The sequence below is a fragment of the Camellia sinensis genome, chromosome 15, assembly GCF_055761805.1.
Source record: "Camellia sinensis isolate YWXY chromosome 15, ASM5576180v1, whole genome shotgun sequence".
In the NCBI taxonomy this organism is placed as follows: domain Eukaryota; kingdom Viridiplantae; phylum Streptophyta; class Magnoliopsida; order Ericales; family Theaceae; genus Camellia; species Camellia sinensis.
The window spans coordinates 123,527,019-123,548,607 of record NC_138975.1 but is presented as its reverse complement, the minus strand read 5'-3'; the positions used below and the strand labels follow the sequence as shown (position 1 = coordinate 123,548,607).

Here is a 21,589-nt window from a genome sequence, read left to right as displayed (position 1 = left end):
AATCCCCGATTATCGAATTTGGGGACTTCTTCTACGTAATCTTTAAAGGCGGCACTTTTTCTAGCCTCGAACGCTGCAGAAGCTACAGAGTCGGCTCTTTCCTTGGCCTTTTTCAACTTTTCTAACTTGGCCTTCACCTTGGCAAGCTCCTTCTTGACTAACTTGAGCGATTCCTCACTCACGTTCGCTCTACCCTCGGCTTCGGATCTGAGTTGGTCAGCAGTCCGAGCCCTCTCCTGCTCAGCTTCGGCTCGAGCACATTCTATTGCGGCCCTTATCGCCTCGAACTCGGCCTTACTCCTTTCACCTTCAACATTAGACTTCAAGCTGCCAATTCTTTCAATGGCATCGTGATGCCGGCGGCCTAGTTCGAATATCCTTCCAAGCGTCTGCAAAACAAGGAGTTGGGATCAACATATACCAAGAAATATTGTACGAAAACCAAACAAAACAAGAAAAAGACACATACCAGAAGGGTCGACTGGGCAGCTAACGCTATAGCTACCAAATCCGGCTCTCCTCAAAAGGTGGCCTCTTCAGCTGGCAGCGAAACTGAGGCGGCCAAGCTCAACGCTACGGCTGGATCCTTCATGGCAGATGTGTCAGAGGAGATCGAAGTGTTTTTGATCTTTGGCTAAACAACGAAAGGAACCACGTCCGATTCCTCTAATCGAGGCCGTTTGCCAGCAGGGCTATCCTCTGAGCCGACTTCTCCCTCGGCGGTACGTTTTTCACCCCGCCCTTCTGGAATCAGCCGCTCTTCTGTAAACTGCTAGTCGACTTCCTTCTCTGTCTCAGCCACAATAACGTGAGCTGTCTCTCCTCCAATAATGGTTTGCGAAGACTCAATCGGGGTAGGTTCAGAACGGGTGACCTCGGCTTTCTTTCGGGCTGCCATTCGTTCGGCATTTCTCTTTCGCGCCATCTGCGTAAGATTTTCCCCGGCCATACCTTCAGAAAAAAAGCCGGGTACGTCTTTCAAATTTATAAAAATATCTCCGAAGGAAAATTCTTGAAGCTGGGGAAGATTAGAGCCGTAAGGTGATGTTCGCCGGTCGGGATCGGAATGTTGTCCGCAGTCGAGAACGTAGTATAAGTAGGCTCGTACCGCAAGAGTATATGGGCGAATCTCCCTTGATTCTGTACGTTTGGACGGCCAAAATACTTTAGTGCTGTCCTAATTTTCGCAAGGACTGTGTTGTCAGCAGAGGTCAAAATCCTTTTCAACTTATTGCCTGCAAAAACAAAGAATTAGACTTGAAGAAAAAGCCGAATAAAAGAAATATCAATAGACACAAGGGGTTACACGGTAACCTGGTTTGCCCCTCTTTCTGGGAATAGGGTCTAGGCAATCTTCGCCCTCGCCGAATTCCCAGTTGCCACGGACATTGACCATTGCATCATCAACTCGTTTGCCAGAGCTGGCAAGCATAGTAACCAAGTGATGGTCGGTGTCCCTGGCCCTAAGAAAATAGCGCCTGAGCCGACCGGAGGATTTGGCTAAGGCGTAGCAGTGCCGAATCGCTGAAATGCCAAGGTTGATCCTAAGGCACCGGTTCAACACTACGATTCCCATTATGATTCGAAAGAAGTTCACATTAGGTAGGGAATGAATCATACCCCAATGGAAGAGGACGGCCCTAAGAAATGGATGAAGGGGAAAACGAACCCCGCCCTCCGCAATGGAAATGAGGGGAAAAACGATGTTATTGTGGTCTTCCCTCTCCATATCAAGGGTATTGTCCGTTACTAAAGATAGATGGACATCGTCGAGAATAGAGAAATGTCGTCTGAGCCCAGAAATTCGACCCTCGGAAAGGAAGTCTTTCAAATGTTTAGCCATTCTCGTAAGGACCCAAGGATATTCTAAATTAAAAATAAATACGGAAAGTAGGATTACAAAGAAAAGAGAAGAAAACTTACGAAAAACAAAGGAGACAAGAAGAGACGGAGAGGAGTTGCAGAAAACGCGAGTCAGAGAAGAGATACCGTCTGGCAATCCAAGAGGCTCAAATATTCGAAAAAGCGTGCATTCGAAGGGACTAGCATTTTCAAATCGTGATAAATGCGAGAGAAGCACGAATGAGGTGGGAAAGCGTTACAATGACCAAAAGGCATGTACGCATTCTGACACGCATCGGGAAGAAGATTAACCGCCGAATTTTTGACTTCCCAGACTAGAAACCAAACACGCCGACTAACTGGTGCTAGTAGGGGTGTTTGGGAGGCAATTGTGGGGGCCGGATAATTGGAAGAATCAGAAGCGTACTCTAGAAGACAGATATTACTCGGCTCTTTCCTGCACGATCAGGAAGCCGAATAAAACAAATAAGCCGAGTAGATATCAGACTATGGAGCCGAGTAAGTAAAAAGATAATGAGTGAAAAGTGGACTTGGCCTCGAGGCCCAGGAAATGAGTATAAATAAAGGAACAACAGACTAAGAAAGGTATGTGAGAATTGTTGTGCTTAATTTAGAATATAAGTAATCTTGAGTGCTGAGATTGACATGTCCGTCGGAGTGCTAATTCCGGCACCCCCGACCGGAGTGTTTATTCATTTTCAGGTGACTATCAACGGATCACGAGCGTCCCCCAGGATCAGAAGAGTATTCCAAACCACTTCTCCACATATATATATATATATATATATATATATATGATATTCAAAATTCAAGGTCAAATGTATCACAATTAATAGGTCAGGAACCAAAGTGATACAAGTCCCAAACTATAGGGACTATTAGTGTAATTCGTCTTATATTTTTCTATCCATATATATATATATATATATATCTAAAAACAATTTTCAGAAAATTCTACTTTTTTATTTTCCGTGTTTTTTTGTTTTTACTGAATTGTTTTTTAATATGGTGAGCAATTTTTTACTTTTTAGACACACTTAACATAAATACACCTAAAAAGTTAAAAAAATGTAAAAAAAAAAAATTCACTAAATACCAAAAATATAAAAAAATATAAGAATTCAGTACATTTTTTGTATTTTTATGTATTTATTAATTTTTTAAAATATTTTTTCACAAATTTTTCACTTTTTAGATATATCTAACTAAGGTGTATCTAAAAAAGTAAAAAAAAAATGTTTAAAATTTAAAAAATATTCACTAAAAACAAAAAAATACGAAAACCAAAAAACTCAGTTTTCAAAAAACTTAATCCAGAAAACTCAAACCAAACACACTGTATTGGTTAACTTATATGTTATTTGAAATATAATGGTATTTTTTTAATGAATAATATTGAAAAACTTGGTTTGAGTTTTCTGTATTGGTTAACTTATATGTTATTTGAAATATAATGGTATTTTTTTAATGAATAATATTGAAACTTTTTATGTTATAAAGTTCTATTTGGTTTGATTTTCAAAATTTATTTTTAGAAAATTTTTCTAAGAAACTAAAAATTAAATTGGCAAAAAAAATTAAAAGCACATCATTTTTATATAATTTTACTTTTTCGGAGGGTAGAAATTTTTTTTAAAAATAATTTGTTTTGATATTTATTTTCATTAAATTAGTTTTTATTTTTTCAAAAGTCAAACATGGTGACAACTTTGATGTCATTATTAAACCAATCAATTAAATCAAAAAATATAAAACTAAAAACATTTCATATATTAAACATATCCATTATACATTAAAAGTCTAATAACCACACCTTATGTGATAACCATAAAAAAATATCTGTTAATAACAACTACAGCCATCTAGTACATGATAACCATCCAAAAATATCAATAAAAACAACCACCCATTACATGATTATCATCCAAACACATACTAAAAATTAATTTGGTAAAAAAATAAAAATAAAAATAATTTTTTTTTTATCATATTCATATAACCTTATCTTTGGTGAGTAGAAATAATTAAAAAAAAATAAATTTTTGACATTTATTTTTGTCAAACTAGTTTCTATTTTATCAAATTGACAACTTTATCATTGAAATGGAGCAACAATGTCTTTAATTGTCCTTATTTGAAACGAGATTCAAAATTTAGGATCAAATATATCACAATTGAAAGGTTAGAGATCAAAGTGATACAAACGTCAAACTATAAAGACTGTTAGTATAATTCGTCTAAAAAGATATTATCATTTCTTTTATACTGAAATGTATATTTTTTTATTTAGTCTTTTGTTTTCATGCTATCTACATTAGTTTAGGTCACTTTAGTTTTACTAAAAATATATCAGTGCAATTGTATTAAAACTATGGGAATTACTATATTTTTTCTAAATCTCAGAGAAGGTTAGTGTAATTTACCTTTTTTGCTTTTTAAATTTACTCAAATTAGTGCATTTGTTTGGTACTAAAAACCATGTGAAAAATCTAGAAATCCCTTGGATATTGATTTGTGATTATGTATCAATTTTAACCAGTAAATAACAATCTCAATCAAACAATAAAAGACAAATCCGCACAACAATTTTAACGTGAAAAAATCACAATTGGAGCGCTTCCAATAATGATAAAAAAAAATCACGGACAAAAACCACAAAACAATCCTCTAAGAAGACATAAAAGAATTATACAAGTGTGCTCTCAATTATTTAGCGAATCCGCGTCCAAATCGATCCGACCCCTATGTGTCTCTTCCAACCCCATCTTTACTTCGGAATTGTCTTACCCAACGTTGAATCCACAACGCCGATGTTGAATCCTTTACGATGAGCTACTTCAGAATCCACCAAAGCTTCAGGCCTGAATTCCATAGAATCCACCGAAGAACAACACTCTCTTTTGTATTGAATGAAACAAACAACCCTTTGATGTATACTTTTCAAACCATATTTAAACTCAAACAAACATCAAAGAAGCTAGCAAAGAAGCTCCAGATATAAACTTTAATATTCAAGAAGAAGATCTGGAAGCCGTAACCTTAAAAACGGATGAAACAACATATTTATAGAAAACTAATCTGTGAACTCCGCTTGAGCGCAATAATGGCCGCTCGAGCGCAGGAAGTTCCACTCGAGCGCAAAAACACAACTTTTAGTACTTTTGCAGATAGTTTAAACTTTTGGAACCAAAGATTCACTGCTCGAGCAGACAAGCAACTTCGACTGCAATTTTGCTTCTGGTTTCAGGAGCACTGCCCCCCAGACCCTCGTGAGCTGACCAGGTAGCTCGATTCCCGACATAGTCAGCGAAGTGGCAAACATGAAAGAATAGACATCACAAACTTCTCTACAATGCACAATTCGGGTTGGATTCATATTTAAAACTCATAGCCTCATTAAAAATAAAAGAACGAATAAAATTACAATTGAAAAGAGTTTTGTCAAACGAGATTGCCAAGAATAAAAACCTAACACCGCGAAATAATTTTTAGTCTATTTTGTTTTTGTTTTTTTTAGAATCATTTTTTAATAGTAAAAATAGAAACTAGCTTTTCAAAAATAAATATTAAAAATATATTTTTCAATTTTCAAAAAATATTTCCACTACATAAAAATAAAATTAAAATCATATAAAAATGATAAATTAAAAAATATATATATATATATATATATATTTTTCACAAAAATAATTTTTAAAAAATAAAAATCAAACAAACTATGAAAATTCAAGCAAAATCATTAATTCACTTGTTAATTGTATGGTAGTGGTCTTTGTGGACCTCAACTTTTATAGAGGACGAGAGCTCACAAACACCTCAAACATAATTAGTGGTGTAATGCCCTCAAATAATAATAACAGATAATTTCATAAAGTACTCTAATCATGCGAAAACTGATAATATTTTGTTCTTTCATTAATTCATTTGATAATCTTCACAAAAGGTACCACATGCATTATACATTCACAAATTCTAGATTCTGACACAAGGCGGTATATAGGAAATAAAAGGAAATTTTGAAGAAGTCTATGCCTTAGTGGCTACACATTTCTAAGACAATATTTGGTTACACTTAAAGCAACCTGCTGTTGTTATGTAATTCAAGAAAATAGTTTTCATATATTGTTGTTGTGCCATTATATTTATACAAGTCATGTGATAAGGATAAAATACATACAATGAGGAAATGATAAGAATGATAAATGATAAGATGATGATAAAGAAAAATCTGAGATTGAACCATATCTTAATAGCCCCCTTAAGCAGAAGATTCCAAAGAGCGAATTTTTAGCTTGTCTTGAAAAAAATCGAAAGGACTATGAAGGCAATTCTTTAGTAAAGATGTCTGCGATCTGATCTTTTGTAGAGATAAATTGGATTTGAAGATCCTTGCAGGCAACCTTTTCGAGAACAAAATGAAAATCAATTTCAATATGGTTTGTACGCGCATGGAATACTGGATTTGCAGATATGTAGGTGGCGCCAAGGTTATCACACCATAGAGTTGGGGAAGAGGATAACCGAATGCCAAGTTCATTAAGCAAAGATTGCAACCATGAAATTTTAGCAGAAACATCAGCCAAGACTTTATATTCGGACTCAGTTGAGGACCGCGCCACTGTCTATTGCTTACGAGAGCACCACGAGATCAAATTGTCACCAAGATAAATTGCATAACCACTCATGGAATTACGATCATCAATATAGCCAGCCTAATAGGCATCAAAAAATGCATAAAGACTTGTAGAAGAAGTGGGTTGAAGCAAGAGACCATAATTGGATGTATCTTTGAGATACTGAAGGATCCATTTCATAACCTGCCAATGTTCTTCAGTGGGAGAGTGTATAAATTGGCACACCTAGTTGACTGAAAAGGAAATGTTCGCCAAGTAAAAGTGAGATACTGCAAGGAACCGATCACCATACGATAGTGTGAAGGGTCCGCCATAGGAGTGCCAGATGTCGAGGTAAGCGTAGTAATGGTTGCACAGGGTGTTTGAACTGGTTTGGATAACATCATTCCCGACTTGTGTAAGAGGTCCATGATATATTTGTGTTGAGAAAGTAATAGCCATTGGGAATGTTTGCACGCTTCAATGCCCAAAAAGTAATTTAAATCACCAAGATCTTTGATAGAAAACTCAGTGCTCAAATTATGAATGAGCTGTTGCAGATGAGAAAGCGAATTTTCGATAAGGAGGATATCATCAACATAAATAAGAATATAAATCACAATACCGTCAAGGCAATACATAAACAAAGAGCTATCAGATTTGAAGGCTTTGAATTGAAGTTGAAGCAAGAAATCTGTAATCGAGAAAACCATGCATGTGGAGCTTGTTTCAAGCCATGTAAAGACTTATGAAGTTTACAAACAAAAGATGGATGAGCAATATCAACAAAGCCAGGTGGTTGGTGCATGTAGACATCTTCCTAAAAATAGCCATAGAGAAAGGCATTATCCACATCAAGCTGTCGGATGGACCAATGACTTAAAACAACAATAGACAAAATAGTTCGAATGGTTGTGGGTTTAACCACAGGACTGAATGTTTCAAAGTAGTGAAGCCCCTTTTGTTAATGAAATCCTTTGGCAACTAAGCACGCTTTATAGTGCTCAATCAAACCATTAGTCCGCCGTTTGATCCAAAATATCCATTTACATCCAACAATGTTCATACCGGAAGTGACCGGAAGTAAGCTCCAAGTACCGTTACGGATCAGTGCACTGATTTCCTTGGCCATAGCTTTGCCCCAAATGGGAGATTTATTGGCTAAAGTAAAATAGGTCGGTTCGACCAAATTGGTGGATTCAGAGGTGGTGAGCAAGGTATTGGGTTTGGTGGTCATATTCTGGAGAACCATGAGATGAGTTTGGTAGGAAATAGAGGTAGGTATAAGTAGAGATGTGAGGTCAATGATAAGATTAAGGCCGCGGGTGTGGTGTAGAGAGAATGAGGTAAGCGTGGCAGATGGTAAAACAGGGGAGGCAGTCATAGTAGGTGGTAAGACAGGGAAGGCAAGGGACGATGGAGGAGGAAGAGCAACAAGTTGAACTGCTACGGGTGGGTTGGGTAGAGAGGGTGGGGCAGTGGGTGGAGGTGTATGTGGGTGCGCAATGGGTGTGGCTTGGGTCACTAGGACAACAGGACAGTGGGAGAGGGAATGGAGTGAAGCATCCAATGGAGGAAGAGAGAGAAATTGAACGGGTGGGCCGAAGGAGTGGACCGTACGGGTTGGGTTGGAGGTGAGAAATGAGGCCTGGACACATGAGTTAGTGCAATAATAAATGGATAAGAAGGTGGTGGGTGGCATCGGTTTGGTAAAGAGGCAGAGGATGTGGAAAAAGGAAATATGGATTCGTCAAACCGAACATAATGAGTAATATAAACACGACCGGTGGATGAGTCAAGACAACGATAGCCACGATGAGATGGACTGTATCCGAGAAATACACAAGGGGTGGACCGAAAAGAAATTTTATGGTTATTGTAGGGATGAAGAAAAGGAAAAAAAAGGCACCCAAAGATTTTTTAAAAATTGTAATCGGGCGGTTTAGAAAACAAACATTGAATGTGGGAGATATTGTTAATGAGTTTAGAGGGCATGGGGTTAATCAAGTAAACAGTTGTGTCAAATGCAAAATGCCAATATTTGTGTGGCACAGAAGCATGAGCAAGAAGGGTAAGACCGGTTTCAACAATGTGACGATGACGTCGTTCAATCGAACCATTCTGCTCATGCGTATGTGGACAGGGAAGGCGGTGAATAATACCCAAAGATTGAAAATAAGAATTTAGTTTGCGATATTCACCACCCTAATCAGTTTGCATGACTTTAATTTTGCAAAAAAATTGACGTTCAACCAAATTTTTGAAATTTTGAAAAATATTGAACATACCAGATTTATTGAACATCGAAAAATACCAAATAAACTTAGAATAGTCATCGACAAAAATTACAAAATATTTATGACCTTCACTTGAAAGAAATAGGGATGGACCTTAAACATCACTAAAAATTAAATCCAAAGGTGCCAAACTACGACAAGATGAGGATGACAGGGAAAGTCTGGAGGATTTGCCAAATGGACAAGCATGACACATTGTTTCTCAGGAAACAAGTGCATGGATGCTGAACCAGAAGGGTGTGAGAGCAGAGAATAGAACGAAAAACACGCTAATATGGATGACCAAGACGATGATGCCAACAGTGAGGAGAGACCAATGCAGATAAGAGAGCTTCGAGAATGGGTGGAGAGGTTAGAGAGAGACGGTAAAGACCACCTTCATTCTTGCCATGAAAAAGAGTTCTCTTGGTGAGTTGATCCTTAATCAAAAAAAATATGAGATAAAATTCAAAAAACACATTTTTATCTTTAGTAAATTGATGGACAAAGAGTAGGGATTTTTGAAATGTAGGAACATAAAGAATAGAATTAAGTAAAAAAGAATGAGAATGAGAATTACTAATGGAAGAACCAACATGAGTAATCGGAATGTCCATACCATTGCCAACGCAAAGATGAGAGGTACCATGGCAGCCATCAACCTAAGAGAGAGAAGTGAGATCGAGGGTGACATGGTGTGTTGCACCGGTATTTGGAATCCAATCGAGGTGAGAGGAATTGGAAGAACTCAAGCCACCATAAGAACTGGAAGTGGGTTCGGAACCGTAAATTATAAAATGAGCACTTGAAGCAACCATGTGATCAAACTGGTGATAGCATTGAGCAGTGTGATTAGGCTGATTACATAGTTGGCATCGAACACCGATATCAGCATGTGGAGTAGGAAGGAGACCCAAACCACCATATGGCAAGTTAGAGCCAGAAGACGAGTACCAAGGGCCCAAACCATGAGGAATGCGGTCTTGCCCATCTCGCCCACAACCTTGACCACGACCACATGAAGAACCACCATGAAAACGACCACGAGATATGGACTGAGCAAAGTGTGCTTGCGGAACAGTGGTTGGGGTAGATGTGGGCATGGTGCGATGAAAGAACTCATGGCTTAATAGCAAACTATGTAGTTCAAAGAAGGAGATGGGTTTTGGTCGAGCAGTGAGGCTCGTGAAGAGATCCTTGAAGTTAGGATGAAGGCCTTGATAAACATAGAGATTAAACTCAAAAGGAGAAAGAGGAGGGCTGGCAAACAGTGAGTTCATCGCAAATATTTTTAGCGCCGTGAAGAAAGGCAGTGGTTGTGCGATCATTTTTTTTCAACTGTTGAAGGCATAAATGGAGTTGAAGAAGACGAGTGTGAGATGGCGAGGTGAGGGATTGTTCAAGAGTGAGCCAAAGATCACGAGATGAAGTACATCTGACGGCAATAAGTAGAATTTCATCTAAGAGAGAAGTAATGAGAAGGCTTAGAATGAGTTGGTCTTGACATTGCTAAGTCACATGTGCAGGATTGGGAGTGGAGATGCAATCCAGAACAATAGTTGATGGTGGACAAGAAGATAAACCACCAATATATTGGTAGAGTTGTTGGCCATGGAGGTAAGGAAGGAGTTGAGTTTTCCAATAGAGGAAATTTTTGGATATAAGTTTAAGAGAGAGGAAATGATGAACATGATTGAGGGAAATGGGAGAAGGTGTTGTGGTAGTGGGTGAGGGCATGGTAGTATCGGAGGATGAAATTTCGAAAGCCATCGCTCTGATACCAACTTGAAGAAACCTGCTGCTGTTATGTAATTCAAGAAAATGGTTTTTATATATTTGTATTGTTGTTGTGCCATTATATTTATACAAATCATGTAATAAGGATAAAATACATACAATGAGGAAATGATAAGAATGATAAATGATAAGATGATGATCAAGAAGAATCTGAGATCAAACCATATCTCAACAGTTACAATAGAAGTGGATCAAGCCCAAAACAAGTAAATGGTTCGAGACTTATACAAAAGATGTTTACAATAGAAGAAAAAAACAAATTGAGCATTTAGTTCCACGATCCTTCCAATCTAAGTCCTTAACGAAGGCGTACCATCAATACCTTAAAGTCGGTTTTTACATGGAGTGAGCTAAAGCCCAGTATGCAATAATTGAACACACTAGGTGATGCTTTACAAAGTCATATGGTGAATGTATATGCATGTTATTTACCAAAATGTTACACTTTTTCATTCAAGCTATTACAATGCCATGATTATAAATAAATTCGTAAGACAATACTTTTTAAATCAGAAAACAAAGAGGTGATACACAATACTAGGAATCTCTGAGTATATGTCAGCCAGTAGACTAATCAAAACCATTTTTCCTGGTACCAACCAGAAAGATCGGTACTTAACTGCCAAGGTTTCTAGACGTTCACCAAGGACCCCTTAACTAGATTCACCAAAGTATTCATTAATTTTTTTCAAAATAATATATTTTTAATGTATAAATATGAAACAATGTTCGATGCAAGATGTATGAGTAGTTAGTTTCAAATAATCTAATTCTCGTGCAATTTCTACAATAATCAAAACTATCATCCACCGATAGTCCAAAACAGATATCTCTATACAAAAGATAAATCTTCAACAATAATTATAATTTCATAATCTCAATATTGGAGTTATAATACATATCCAACTCCATTGTCATCATCAATGGATACATTCATTTTACCATTTCAAAAGCTCAACATCTTCCTCCTACTTCCTTAGTTCAAAACCAATCATTGTGTTTGGTTTCTGTTTTCTAAACTTATTTTTTTGAAAATTTTGGAGTTTTTGTTTAGTTATTTTTAAAATTGGACAAAGTTTTTTGAAAACTAACATGGGAGTATTTTTTGATGTGACAAATTATTTTTTTCAAAATTGTCTCTCTCCTTAAATTGGAGGGAAACTTGAATTTGCAATATTGCATTTTTTGAAAACCAAACAAAGATCTTTTTAAGATTTCTAACAAACATCTATTCCTTTCAAAGCACATTTAAATGAGAGATTTTCAAGATTTCAACAAAATTTAACCATATACTCATCTTCATAACATTTCTCATGAATCCATTTGAAAACCCCTCTTTTATATTCCCAAAATCAAACCATAAATCATACCACTACTCCCAAATCACTACACTTTTCAAGGAACACATAATGAGGCTAAGAATCATACAAAGATGTTGAAGAAATCCCTACCTCAAGCTTAGAAAGAAAGAAGAACAAGACTCAACTTTTGACGGAGTTGAAAGTAAAAACTTTTCCGATTAAAATGTCCATCTTTACGAGCTCTACACTCTTCTCCATAGTACTACAATGACGAGACCAACGGATTTGAGTGTATAGGAGTGTTTAGACAAGAATTGGAGAGAGAGAGAGAGAGAGAGAGAGAGAGAGAGAAGAAGAAGAAGAAGAAGAAGAAGAAGAAGAAGAAGAAGAAGAAATTTGATAAAGTTACCTTTTAGAGAAAGATAGATATCAAAAAGTAAAAGAAAAGATATTTTTCCCATACTAATATACGTATATACTGTTCGAGTGACCAAAACACTACTCAAGCATCAGACACAAGGAATTGCTCGAGCGCACAATGACACCCTCTCAGCAGTTTAGATTTGCAAAAAGACTGCTCGAACGTCAGAAACAAAATACTGCTCGAGCGACCAACCCATGGCTCAAAAGAAGACCACCCCACTCCTAGAAGTTCAGCTTGCAAAAACAGATACTAAAAGGAACCAAAGACCGCTCAAGCGATAGAAAGACTGCTGAGCGAACCTGAAGAGAAACAGGTAGAAAGAAAAGTTAACTCACAACCTGTTCAAAACACAACGACCACTCCAAACAACTAATCCCAATTAATAACAAGACCTCAAGAAGTCTAAACAACAATAATGAGTACCGAGTTTTGGTTCAAAGAAAGCAAAAGGGTCGAGTCTTAACCCAAGTCGCTATAAGTGGGGTGGGGAGTTTCGAATTCCTCACTTGTTCATTTGAAACTAAATCATACTAAGCCTCAAAACCAGTTTGATGAATTATTCCCCAAAAATATTTTTCGGGAAAAAAAGTATTAGAACAACCCATTTTTATGAAACATCAAAAAATATATTCTTACCACCCAAAAAACAAAAGGATAAGTTTTTTCAAACTTTTTATTATTTTGTTTTAAAAAAATACACACACATACGAAAGAACAAAACAATACCAAACTGGTTAGTTTTGGTTTGTAGGTATACGTCATATTCTTTCTTTTTTTAAAAAAAAAATAAAAAATTGTTGACTGAATGCTAAAAATTATTAGGGATTTTTGGTGGAACCCCCCTTTTGGGCCTTTTTATTAGGGTAAAGGATAACCCAATTAATTTTCTTTCAAAAAGTCCCTGAGTAAGAAATGCTTAACTTAATAAGAACATTTTATAATTTCTAATTTTTTTTATCACAATATTGCCCTTATATAGTATCATACGTAAAAATTTGAAATCTGAGCTCCAAATCGATCATACTTCACAAAATCGATGAAGACGATTTTCAGATCTGAAGATCTCGCAGCCGAACATCTCTCACTTGTTCAACAATAGACGATCTCGCAGCCGAACATCTCTTACTTGGTGGCCGATGATCAACACTCTCAATTAAACGAAAGTTTCATTGAGATTTGTGATTGTTGATCGAGTTGTAGAGGTTTTTTTTCTCAATTAGGTATGCTGATTTGTAATGAATTTTTTTTTTGATTTATTTTTGTTGTGTTTGATCTGATTTCGTTTGACAGAATCAGAGTAAAATTTTACTCTAGTTCTATTGCTGTGCCTTTTGTTTCAGAGAATCAGAGTAAAATTTTACTCTAGTCCGAATCCTCTATTTACAATGAGAGTAAAATTTTACATTTTTACAGAGTAAAATTTTACTTTCAAATTCAGGCCGCAACATTTTTACTCTTAAATTCAGAGTAAAATTTTATTCTTATGCAGAGTAAAATTTTACTTTTATGTACTTTTAGATTCCTTTTGTAATATTTTACTCCTATATCAGAGTAAAGTTTTACTCTGCTTGATTGCTCTGTTTACAATGAGAGTAAAATTTTACATTTATACAGAGTAAAATTTTACTTTCAAATTCAGGCCGCAACATTTTTACTCTTAAATTCAAAGTAAAATTTTACTCTTATGCAGAGTAAAATTTTACTTTTATGTACTGTTAGATTCCTTTTGTAACATTTTACTCCTATATCAGAGTAAAATTTTACTCTGCTTGATTGCTCTTTTTACAATGAGAGTAAAATTTTACATTTATACAGAGTAAAATTTTACTTTCAAATTCAGGCCGCAACATTTTCACTCTTAAATTCAGAGTAATATTTTACTCTTATGCAGAGTAAAATTTGACTTTTTTGCAAAATAAAATTTTACTTTTAGATTCCTTTTGTAACATTTTACTCCTATATCAGAGTAAAATTTTACTCTGGTTCGATTGCTCTGTTTACAATGAGTAAAATTTTACTTTTATACAGAGTAAAATTTTATTTTTATAGAGAGTAAAATTTTACTTTCAAATTCAGGTCGCAACATTTTATTCTTAGATTCAGAGTAAAATTTTACTCTTATGCAGAGTAAAATTTTACTTTTTTGCAGAATAAAATTTTACTTTTAGATTCCTTTTGTAACATTTTACTCATATATCAGAGTAAAATTTTACTTTTATGCAGAGTAAAATTTTACTGTTAATTGATTGCAGATTTGTAAAATGGTTCCACCTCTTATGTTGTTATGCAAGTATGGTGATCGTACCATTGTGTTCAAGGTTGTGTCAAACTGCACGTTGAAGGATTTAAAGTTGTAAATTGAAGAAGTTTGACAATAGTGGTTGCATACTGTTATCGTACTGTTTGCCTGGACATTCGCAATGCATGATTGATGATGATTCTGATTTTTAGAATATGTTGTCGCTTGTTTATCCCCTTGGTGTTGACCGGGTTGATGTGACTATTACTGAAATGGGCATTTCAAATGAAAAACATGGAGTTGGAGAATCAGGGGACGCTATTGGATCCAACATTACTGATGATGAAATGGATTTACTCCCTATGTTTTGTCAACATGAAGAAAGGACTTTGTTGTCTTGTGGATGGGTGAATGGAATTACTCATGTAGGTCAAAGATTTATGGGAGGTGCAAAGGATTTTCGGACTGCATTATGTAAATATGCCATTGAGATAGGATTTGAGTTTGTGTATGTGAAGAATGAGAAGTGTCAGGTCACTGCTGTGTGTTCAATGCGGGAGTCGAAAGCTTGTTTATGGCAAGTACATGCATCTCTGGAAAGTGCTAATAATTTTTTCTACATTAGGACTCTACAGGATGAGCATACTTGTGGAGCTGCAGTTCGTACTTCTAAAAACTCAAGGATGAGTTCAAATTTGGTTGCAAGTTTGATTGTTAATCAAGTTCTTGGGAATCCCCAAACTCGTCCAATTGATGTTGTGCATCAATTTACAGATCAATACGGGCTCACCATTACATACAATCACGCTTGGTTGGGAGTTGAGAAAGCTAGGACTACTACTTTTGGAGATTTCTTTATGTCTTATGATGAGATTCGATGGTATATGGATATTGTGATGAGCACAAATCCTGGTAGCTATTTACGTCTTGACTATAACCATCAAAGTGGACGGTTCAAGAGGTTTTTTGTTGCATTTAATGCTTCCATTCAAGGGTTTAGGCATTGTCCTCCTCTATTGTTTATCGATGGAGCTTTTCTGAAGGGGAAATATAAGGGCACCTTGTTAACAGCTACAGCGAAGGATGGGAATCAAGGTAGATATTACTATAGTTTATTCCAAAGTAACAAGTTACTTATTCTCAAATTAACATGTTATTGTTATTCAGAGTAAAAATCTACTTTATTTGTCCTTTTCGTTTAAGATACTTACTAATTGTAAAATGTTATTTTTCAGGTTTTTTCCCGCTTGCAATGGCAATTGTCGATACAGAGACTACAGACAGTTGGGAATGGTTTTTTATGCATTTGTCGAATATATTGTTGGATGAAAGACCAATTACCTTCATATCTGATCGGAACGCTGGACTTTTGGAGGCTTTACCCAAGGTTTTACCTACTGCTTACCACTATTTTTGTCTCCAACACTTGAAGGCCAATTTGAGGGATAGGTTCTCTGGTCCAAGTTTCAGCAATACTTTCAAGAGTAGAATAGTTTTTTTTTGTTTTCTTTGTGTGCTTACGCTCCGACAGTGGGATGTTTTAATCAGTGCTTGAAAGAATTACAAGATGAGGGAACATGGATCGTTTGTAGGTTTCCATCCAATTTGCCCTATGACAAGTGGAGTAATGCATATTTTAAAGGACAAAAATACGGTGAAATGCACTCGAATGTGGCAGAGTCTTTCAATTCATGGATCCGTCAAGCTCGCCATTTGCCCACTACAAAGATGATTGATTCAATTAGGTTGAAGATCATGGATTTGATGTCGAGAAGGAGAGAACAAGCTAAGAAATGGAATACTTTTCTTTGTCCGGAGATGGATTCAACATTAGTAAATGCTCTTAAAAGTGGAAGAACTTGGCTGGTTAGTCGTTCAAGTGATCACGTTTTTGAGGTTCAATCCCGGCCATCGGTTAGCGTTGACTTCTTGAATAGAACTTGCTCATGTTACCAATGGAAATTGAATGGATTTCTTTGTGCTCACGCGGCAACTGCTATCCAAAAGAGCGGAGGTCATTTGTATGCACATGTGGAACCATTTTATTACACTAGCAAGTTCAAAGATTGCTATGCTGAGTCCATTTATCCAATACCCATTGTTGAGAAACCTCTTGTAGCTATGGATGATCTTGTTGTCCTTCCTCTAATTTGTAAGAAGCCACCTGGTAGGCCAAGGAAGAATAGGATTCCATCTAGGGGTGAGAAGATAAGACGAGTACAGTGTGGTAGATGCGAGAAGTACGGTCATAATAAGAAGACTTGCAAGGAGGCATTGCCGTGAAAGACATTATTGATTTTATAATAGAAGTATGAAAATAATGCAGTTCTTCTGCAATAAGTAGTCCATAGCAATAATAGTATAGTCTTTTAGACTAGATTTGTCAGGAGACATTGCAATAAAAGACATTTTTACTATGTTCTTGAATGGTTGTCTGTTCTAGTTTCTGATTTGTTTTGTCGTTGAATGGTTGTCTATGGGTGTGAGGAGCTTGTGGTTTCACAGTAAAATTTTACTATGTTCAGAGTAAAATGTTATTTTTATATTAAAATTTTACCTTATTTCAAAGTAAAATTTTACTTTCATACAAAGTAAAATTTTACTTTCATACAGAGTAAAATTTTACTTGTAGTTGTGCTTTTAGATGAGTCCAAATTTTACTCGCCCTTCAGAGTAAAATTTTACTTGTAAAATTTTACTTTTGTACAGAGTAAAATTTTACTTTTAGATTTAGAGTCCAAATATTACTCGCCTTTCAGAGTAAAATTTTACTTTCATACAGAGTAAAATTTTACTTTTGTACAGAGTAAAATTTTACTTTTATACAGAGTAAAATTTTACTTATTCCAGCTGTAACATTTTGCTCTTAGATTCAGAGTGTACATTTTATTCTTATTTCAGAGTAAAATTTTACTTTTATGCAGAGTAAAATTTTACTTTCAGATTCTTCTGGTAACATTTTACTCTTATTTCAGAGTAAAATTTTACTTTTATGCAGAGTAAAATTTTACTTTTAGATACAGAGTCTTTCAAAATATAAAGTAAAATTTTACTTTTATGTAGAGTAAAAGTTTACTTCATTTCAGAGTAAAATTTTACTTCATTTGAAAGTAAAATTTCCAACTTGCACCAAAATCCACAACACACAAACTCCCCTGATGATCATCATGCAATCTTTGTGCAAAAAAAATCTAACAACACAACTACATATATCATCAACATTCATTCCCACTCAAAACAACATTCATAGCAACATTCATTTCACTTACATTCCCAGTCAAAACAAAATTCATAGCAACATTCATTCCAACATCCATAGCAACATTCAGTGAAAAAAAATTTAAGCCTCTACCTGTATCATTGTATTCTATCCATAACAACATTCATTCTCAGTCAAAACAAAATATCCTTGTATAATAATCACCAAACTACAGTAAAATTTACTAGAACAATAGACATAGCATCTACTATCTAATACTCTTTTAGTATTCTTTCACTTACAATTACTTTTTCACCGTTCTTTCATTTACAAAAACCGAAATTACAAAAATCATTCACAGTAGTTCCCCAGAACTTGTCCACATCGTCATCCTTGAGGTCTTAGCTCTTGCCCATTTTTTGTTTGAGGTTGAACTGTTCCTCAGTCCATGCTTTTGGATAATCATTCAAAAATTGATGCACTATTGACGCTCGGAAATTGTTAATTTCATCATCTTCCATAGAATTTGCAATAGGCTCATCTCTTATGATTTGGCGCATGATATAACATACAATAATTCCACAATCAACACTGTTAAATAAAAATCAATATCTTGTTAGATTTAGTCAAATTTGAAAACTACCAATTCAAGCATGTAATAGTAGCGTGAAATACTTACGATGTTGGGCGTTGTTGTGGACTATCTTTCACCGAAACCAAGTTTGCAAACTTTCTTCTACCTCTCTTTGTTTTGTTGGCCAACTTGCTATCCACATATGTTATCTAACATCATTGCATAATTGTTTGGTCGCGATTAAATTCAAGAATAAAACACAACAAAAAATTACTGTTAATATGATGCAAAGCACTTACAATCTTTTTTGCATCCTTAAGGTAAGGATCTTCTCTGTTGTGTCTTGGCCTTAAAGAATTGTAATGTCTCCACTCATCAAGTTCAGTGTCAAATACAAGAAGTGTCCAGTGGTAGGGTTTTTCTTCCTTTTTGTTCCCATTGGAATTCATGCAAAAATGAAGGTATCTATATCCACTCAAATCTTGTTGAAGGACTTTATCAATTAAATGATTTCTCAGCTCCCCATAACCCCATTTCACTAAAGACTGCATTTAATCATATAAGAGTGTCATGTCTCAAGTTGTGTTAGTGACACACTGTATGAGTTGTCAATCTTTGGCAAACCAAATAGTAAAAATTAACTCCAAAATACAGTACAATGTTACACTAAATCATAGTAAAAATTTATGAATTCAAACTAAATACAAATTGATGGCTTACCCAACAAAGGCTTGAGAAAAAGAATGATTTATTCTTTTCTGGCTTCTTGACTTGTTGCTCAATCTCAAGCATTTCTATGAAGCTGTCAATGACCTACAAAAACAAAAATCAATTAAATATATGTTAATAAAATAAACTATTTTTAGTTATTAAAGTGAACACTAGTCATTGAAACTTGTATGGCCACTTACATTATTTGCAGTATCACCATCTCTCAGAATTGCTTCCACATCATGCAATGTAACATATACTCCATTTCCTGTGCCGGACCATATGATTGCACTAGTGATAAGGTAAAAAAAATGTTGATTAACACATTGCAGTTTGATAACAGTAAAAATCTGTTGTTTGACAAAATTAAAATGGTCTTACTCTGTGGTTTCCAAATTGTAAATCTTGTTCAGTAGACACTTATCATTCTCATCAAGCAATTTAGATATTGCAGCCTTATCTGGAAACAAAACCCTTTCAACTGGCTTTGCTTGGCTTAGAGACAAGTTGTCAACACAAATCACTTCTTTTGACATCACTTCAATTGCTTGTTTTGTGGTCTTTTTTTTCTTTGCCTCTCTTGGCTCACATTCAAAATCAAACATCTCTTTTTTCTTCCTCGCCTTGATTTTGATTTTCCTGACCATGGATGTTTGCAATGGCTCTACGACTATAGGTGATTCTTTCAATGTACTTTGAATCCCAATGTTTTGCTCTTGTTCTACTCCTTCAGCATGTGGCATTTCTTTAGAAGCAAAACCTTGGGTAGCCGCATGAATTGCATTTTCTTCAATCTGTTCAACCAACTGTTTATTTTCAGATTCAAGTACTTCAATCTCCTTTCTCAGTTTCTCCATTTCTTTCTCTGTGTTGCTCATCTTTTCCATCGTTTCTTTTGTTTTTGCCTCTTAATTCTCTTCTATTTTTTGCATTGTTTCCCTCATTTTCTTCAGTTCTTCAACCAACGCCATATTTTCACTTTTCAGCCTTTTGTTTTCCTTTTGAAGATCAATGAAGTCCTTCAAAGGTTGATCATCTCCTAAAGCTTCAGCTACATGATCTTCATCTTCTTCAGTCTCCAAATTTTCCTCCATGTCCAATGTATCTTCTTTAGTCTCCAAATTTTTCTTCATGTCTAATGCATCTTCTTCAGTCTCCAAATTTTCCTCTATTTCCAATGCATCTTCTTCATCATCATTGCAAATGAGGGCCATTTCTTCTCTGGAAATGGGCTTCAGTTCATTGTGATTTACCTGCATTTGAAAAATAGAAAAAGAAAAGAAGCCAGCAATTAAGCAAACTTTAACCACTAGAGTAAAATTTTACTCTGTTTCAAAGTAAAAGTTTACTCTGATTGTAAGTAAACTTTTACTCTAATTTTAAGTAAACATTTACTCTGTTCAAGAGTAAGTAAAAGTTTACTCTGACGGTAAGTAAAAGTTTACTCTGATTTAAAGTAAACTTTTACTCTGATTTAAAGTAAACATTTACTCTGTTCAAGAGTAAGTAAAATTTTTCTCTGATTGTAATTAAATTTTACTTTGACTGCAAGTAAAAGTTTACTCTGATTTCAAGTAAAAGTTTACTCTGATTTAAACTTTTACTCTGTTAAAGAGTAAGTAAAATTTTACTCTGATTGTAAGTAAACTTTTACTCTCTTCAAGAGTAAAAGTAAAATTTTACTCTGTTTCAAAGTAAAAGTTTACTCTGATTGTAAGTAAAATTTTACTCAGTTCAAGAGTAAGTAAAATTTTACTATGTTTCAAAGTAAAAGTTTACTCTGACTGTAAGTAAACTTTTACTCTGTTCAAGAGTAAGATTTAATTATGTACGTATAATTTTAAACAAAGTGAACCAGTAAGGCTGAGTTTGGAAAGATGATACCTCTTCGGGCTTTAGTGTTTGCAATGACCTCTTTATTAGCTTTTTCCTCAATGTTGATAAGTCCCATCGAAGGAGCCTTGGACACAAATTTTTTCCTTGAGGTTGAATGAGGGTAGTATGCTCGCATAACCAGTACTATAAAATAAAAAATCAAAATTAGTTAATTCTCTAAAGATACATTGCATAATATTTAAAGTAGTTCAATTTACTTACCAAAAGAAGAAGTACACATCCAGTGACATTTTCAGGACTTCCTAATGAAGAATGTATTGACGTAGTCAACGTGGATGCAACTGCAGTCGACCATGCATACGAATTCATCATTTCCAAATCTTCTACAAGGGCGACAAAGGCCCATCCAACTGTTAGACCAGTTATTGGTAATAGCAAAGTCGCCACAACAAATAAACACATTATTCGTGTAACATCCTCAACATCAACTCTCGTTGTGCCTTCCAACGCATCTCCTAATGCCTCTCGCAAACTCTTTACAGATATTCTTGACATATTACGAAACCTTCTCTGCACAAAAGGTGATTCTTGTTTCTTCCCATATGACACATCTACTTTTTTCATTCCCGATTTTATCCCAAAAATTAAAGTAACATCACTGTCCTGTATGTCACATGTTTTCCCCCCACGCTTAAATCCCTTTGCATGAAAGTCATAAGATTTGATCACATCCATGACATTATCATCAACTTTCTT

The 21,589-nt window shown here is 35.3% G+C and overlaps 3 protein-coding genes across 3 annotated transcripts; 1 reads left to right on the top strand and 2 right to left on the bottom strand.

The window, feature by feature from the left end:
• Positions 1–9,414: 9,414 nt before the first annotated feature.
• On the bottom strand, positions 9,415–10,032 carry LOC145813258 (uncharacterized). Its single transcript, XM_082908543.1, has one exon. It carries the CDS (start codon positions 10,030–10,032, stop codon positions 9,415–9,417), a length of 618 nt encoding a protein of 205 aa, XP_082764669.1.
• Positions 10,033–14,728: 4,696 nt separating this feature from the next.
• On the top strand, positions 14,729–16,796 carry LOC145813257 (uncharacterized). The gene is made up of 3 exons (XM_082908542.1): positions 14,729–15,608; positions 15,749–15,997; positions 16,045–16,796. Exons 1-3 carry the CDS (start codon positions 14,729–14,731, stop codon positions 16,794–16,796), a joined length of 1,881 nt encoding a protein of 626 aa, XP_082764668.1.
• A 1,053-nt stretch (positions 16,797–17,849) lies between these two features.
• On the bottom strand, positions 17,850–20,006 carry LOC114323672 (uncharacterized). Its single transcript, XM_082909101.1, has 6 exons — positions 19,379–20,006; positions 19,198–19,288; positions 19,007–19,099; positions 18,586–18,831; positions 18,392–18,495; positions 17,850–18,303 (listed from the first exon to the last, which is right to left on the bottom strand). Exons 1-6 carry the CDS (start codon positions 19,882–19,884, stop codon positions 18,114–18,116), a joined length of 1,230 nt encoding a protein of 409 aa, XP_082765227.1. The 5' UTR covers positions 19,885–20,006; the 3' UTR covers positions 17,850–18,113.
• Between the last annotated feature and the right edge of the window lie 1,583 nt (positions 20,007–21,589).

What these genes read in the sequence shown, in the direction of transcription:
- LOC114323672 (XM_082909101.1), bottom strand. Translation starts at nt 19,884, where the DNA reads ATGGAAAAGATGAGCAACACAGAGAAAGAAATGGAGAAACTGAGAAAG. An exon ending in TACAATTTGGAAACCACAGA is followed by an intron (nt 19,289 to 19,378) that starts GTAAGACCATTT and finishes CCTTATCACTAG; the next exon opens with TGCAATCATATGGTCCGGCA. An exon ending in TTAAGGATGCAAAAAAGATT is followed by an intron (nt 18,496 to 18,585) that starts GTAAGTGCTTTG and finishes CAATGATGTTAG; the next exon opens with ATAACATATGTGGATAGCAA.
- LOC145813258 (XM_082908543.1), bottom strand. Translation starts at nt 10,032, where the DNA reads ATGAACTCACTGTTTGCCAGCCCTCCTCTTTCTCCTTTTGAGTTTAAT.
- LOC145813257 (XM_082908542.1), top strand. Translation starts at nt 14,729, where the DNA reads ATGTTGTCGCTTGTTTATCCCCTTGGTGTTGACCGGGTTGATGTGACT. An exon ending in AGCGAAGGATGGGAATCAAG is followed by an intron (nt 15,609 to 15,748) that starts GTAGATATTACT and finishes GTTATTTTTCAG; the next exon opens with GTTTTTTCCCGCTTGCAATG. An exon ending in TTTCAGCAATACTTTCAAGA is followed by an intron (nt 15,998 to 16,044) that starts GTAGAATAGTTT and finishes ACGCTCCGACAG; the next exon opens with TGGGATGTTTTAATCAGTGC.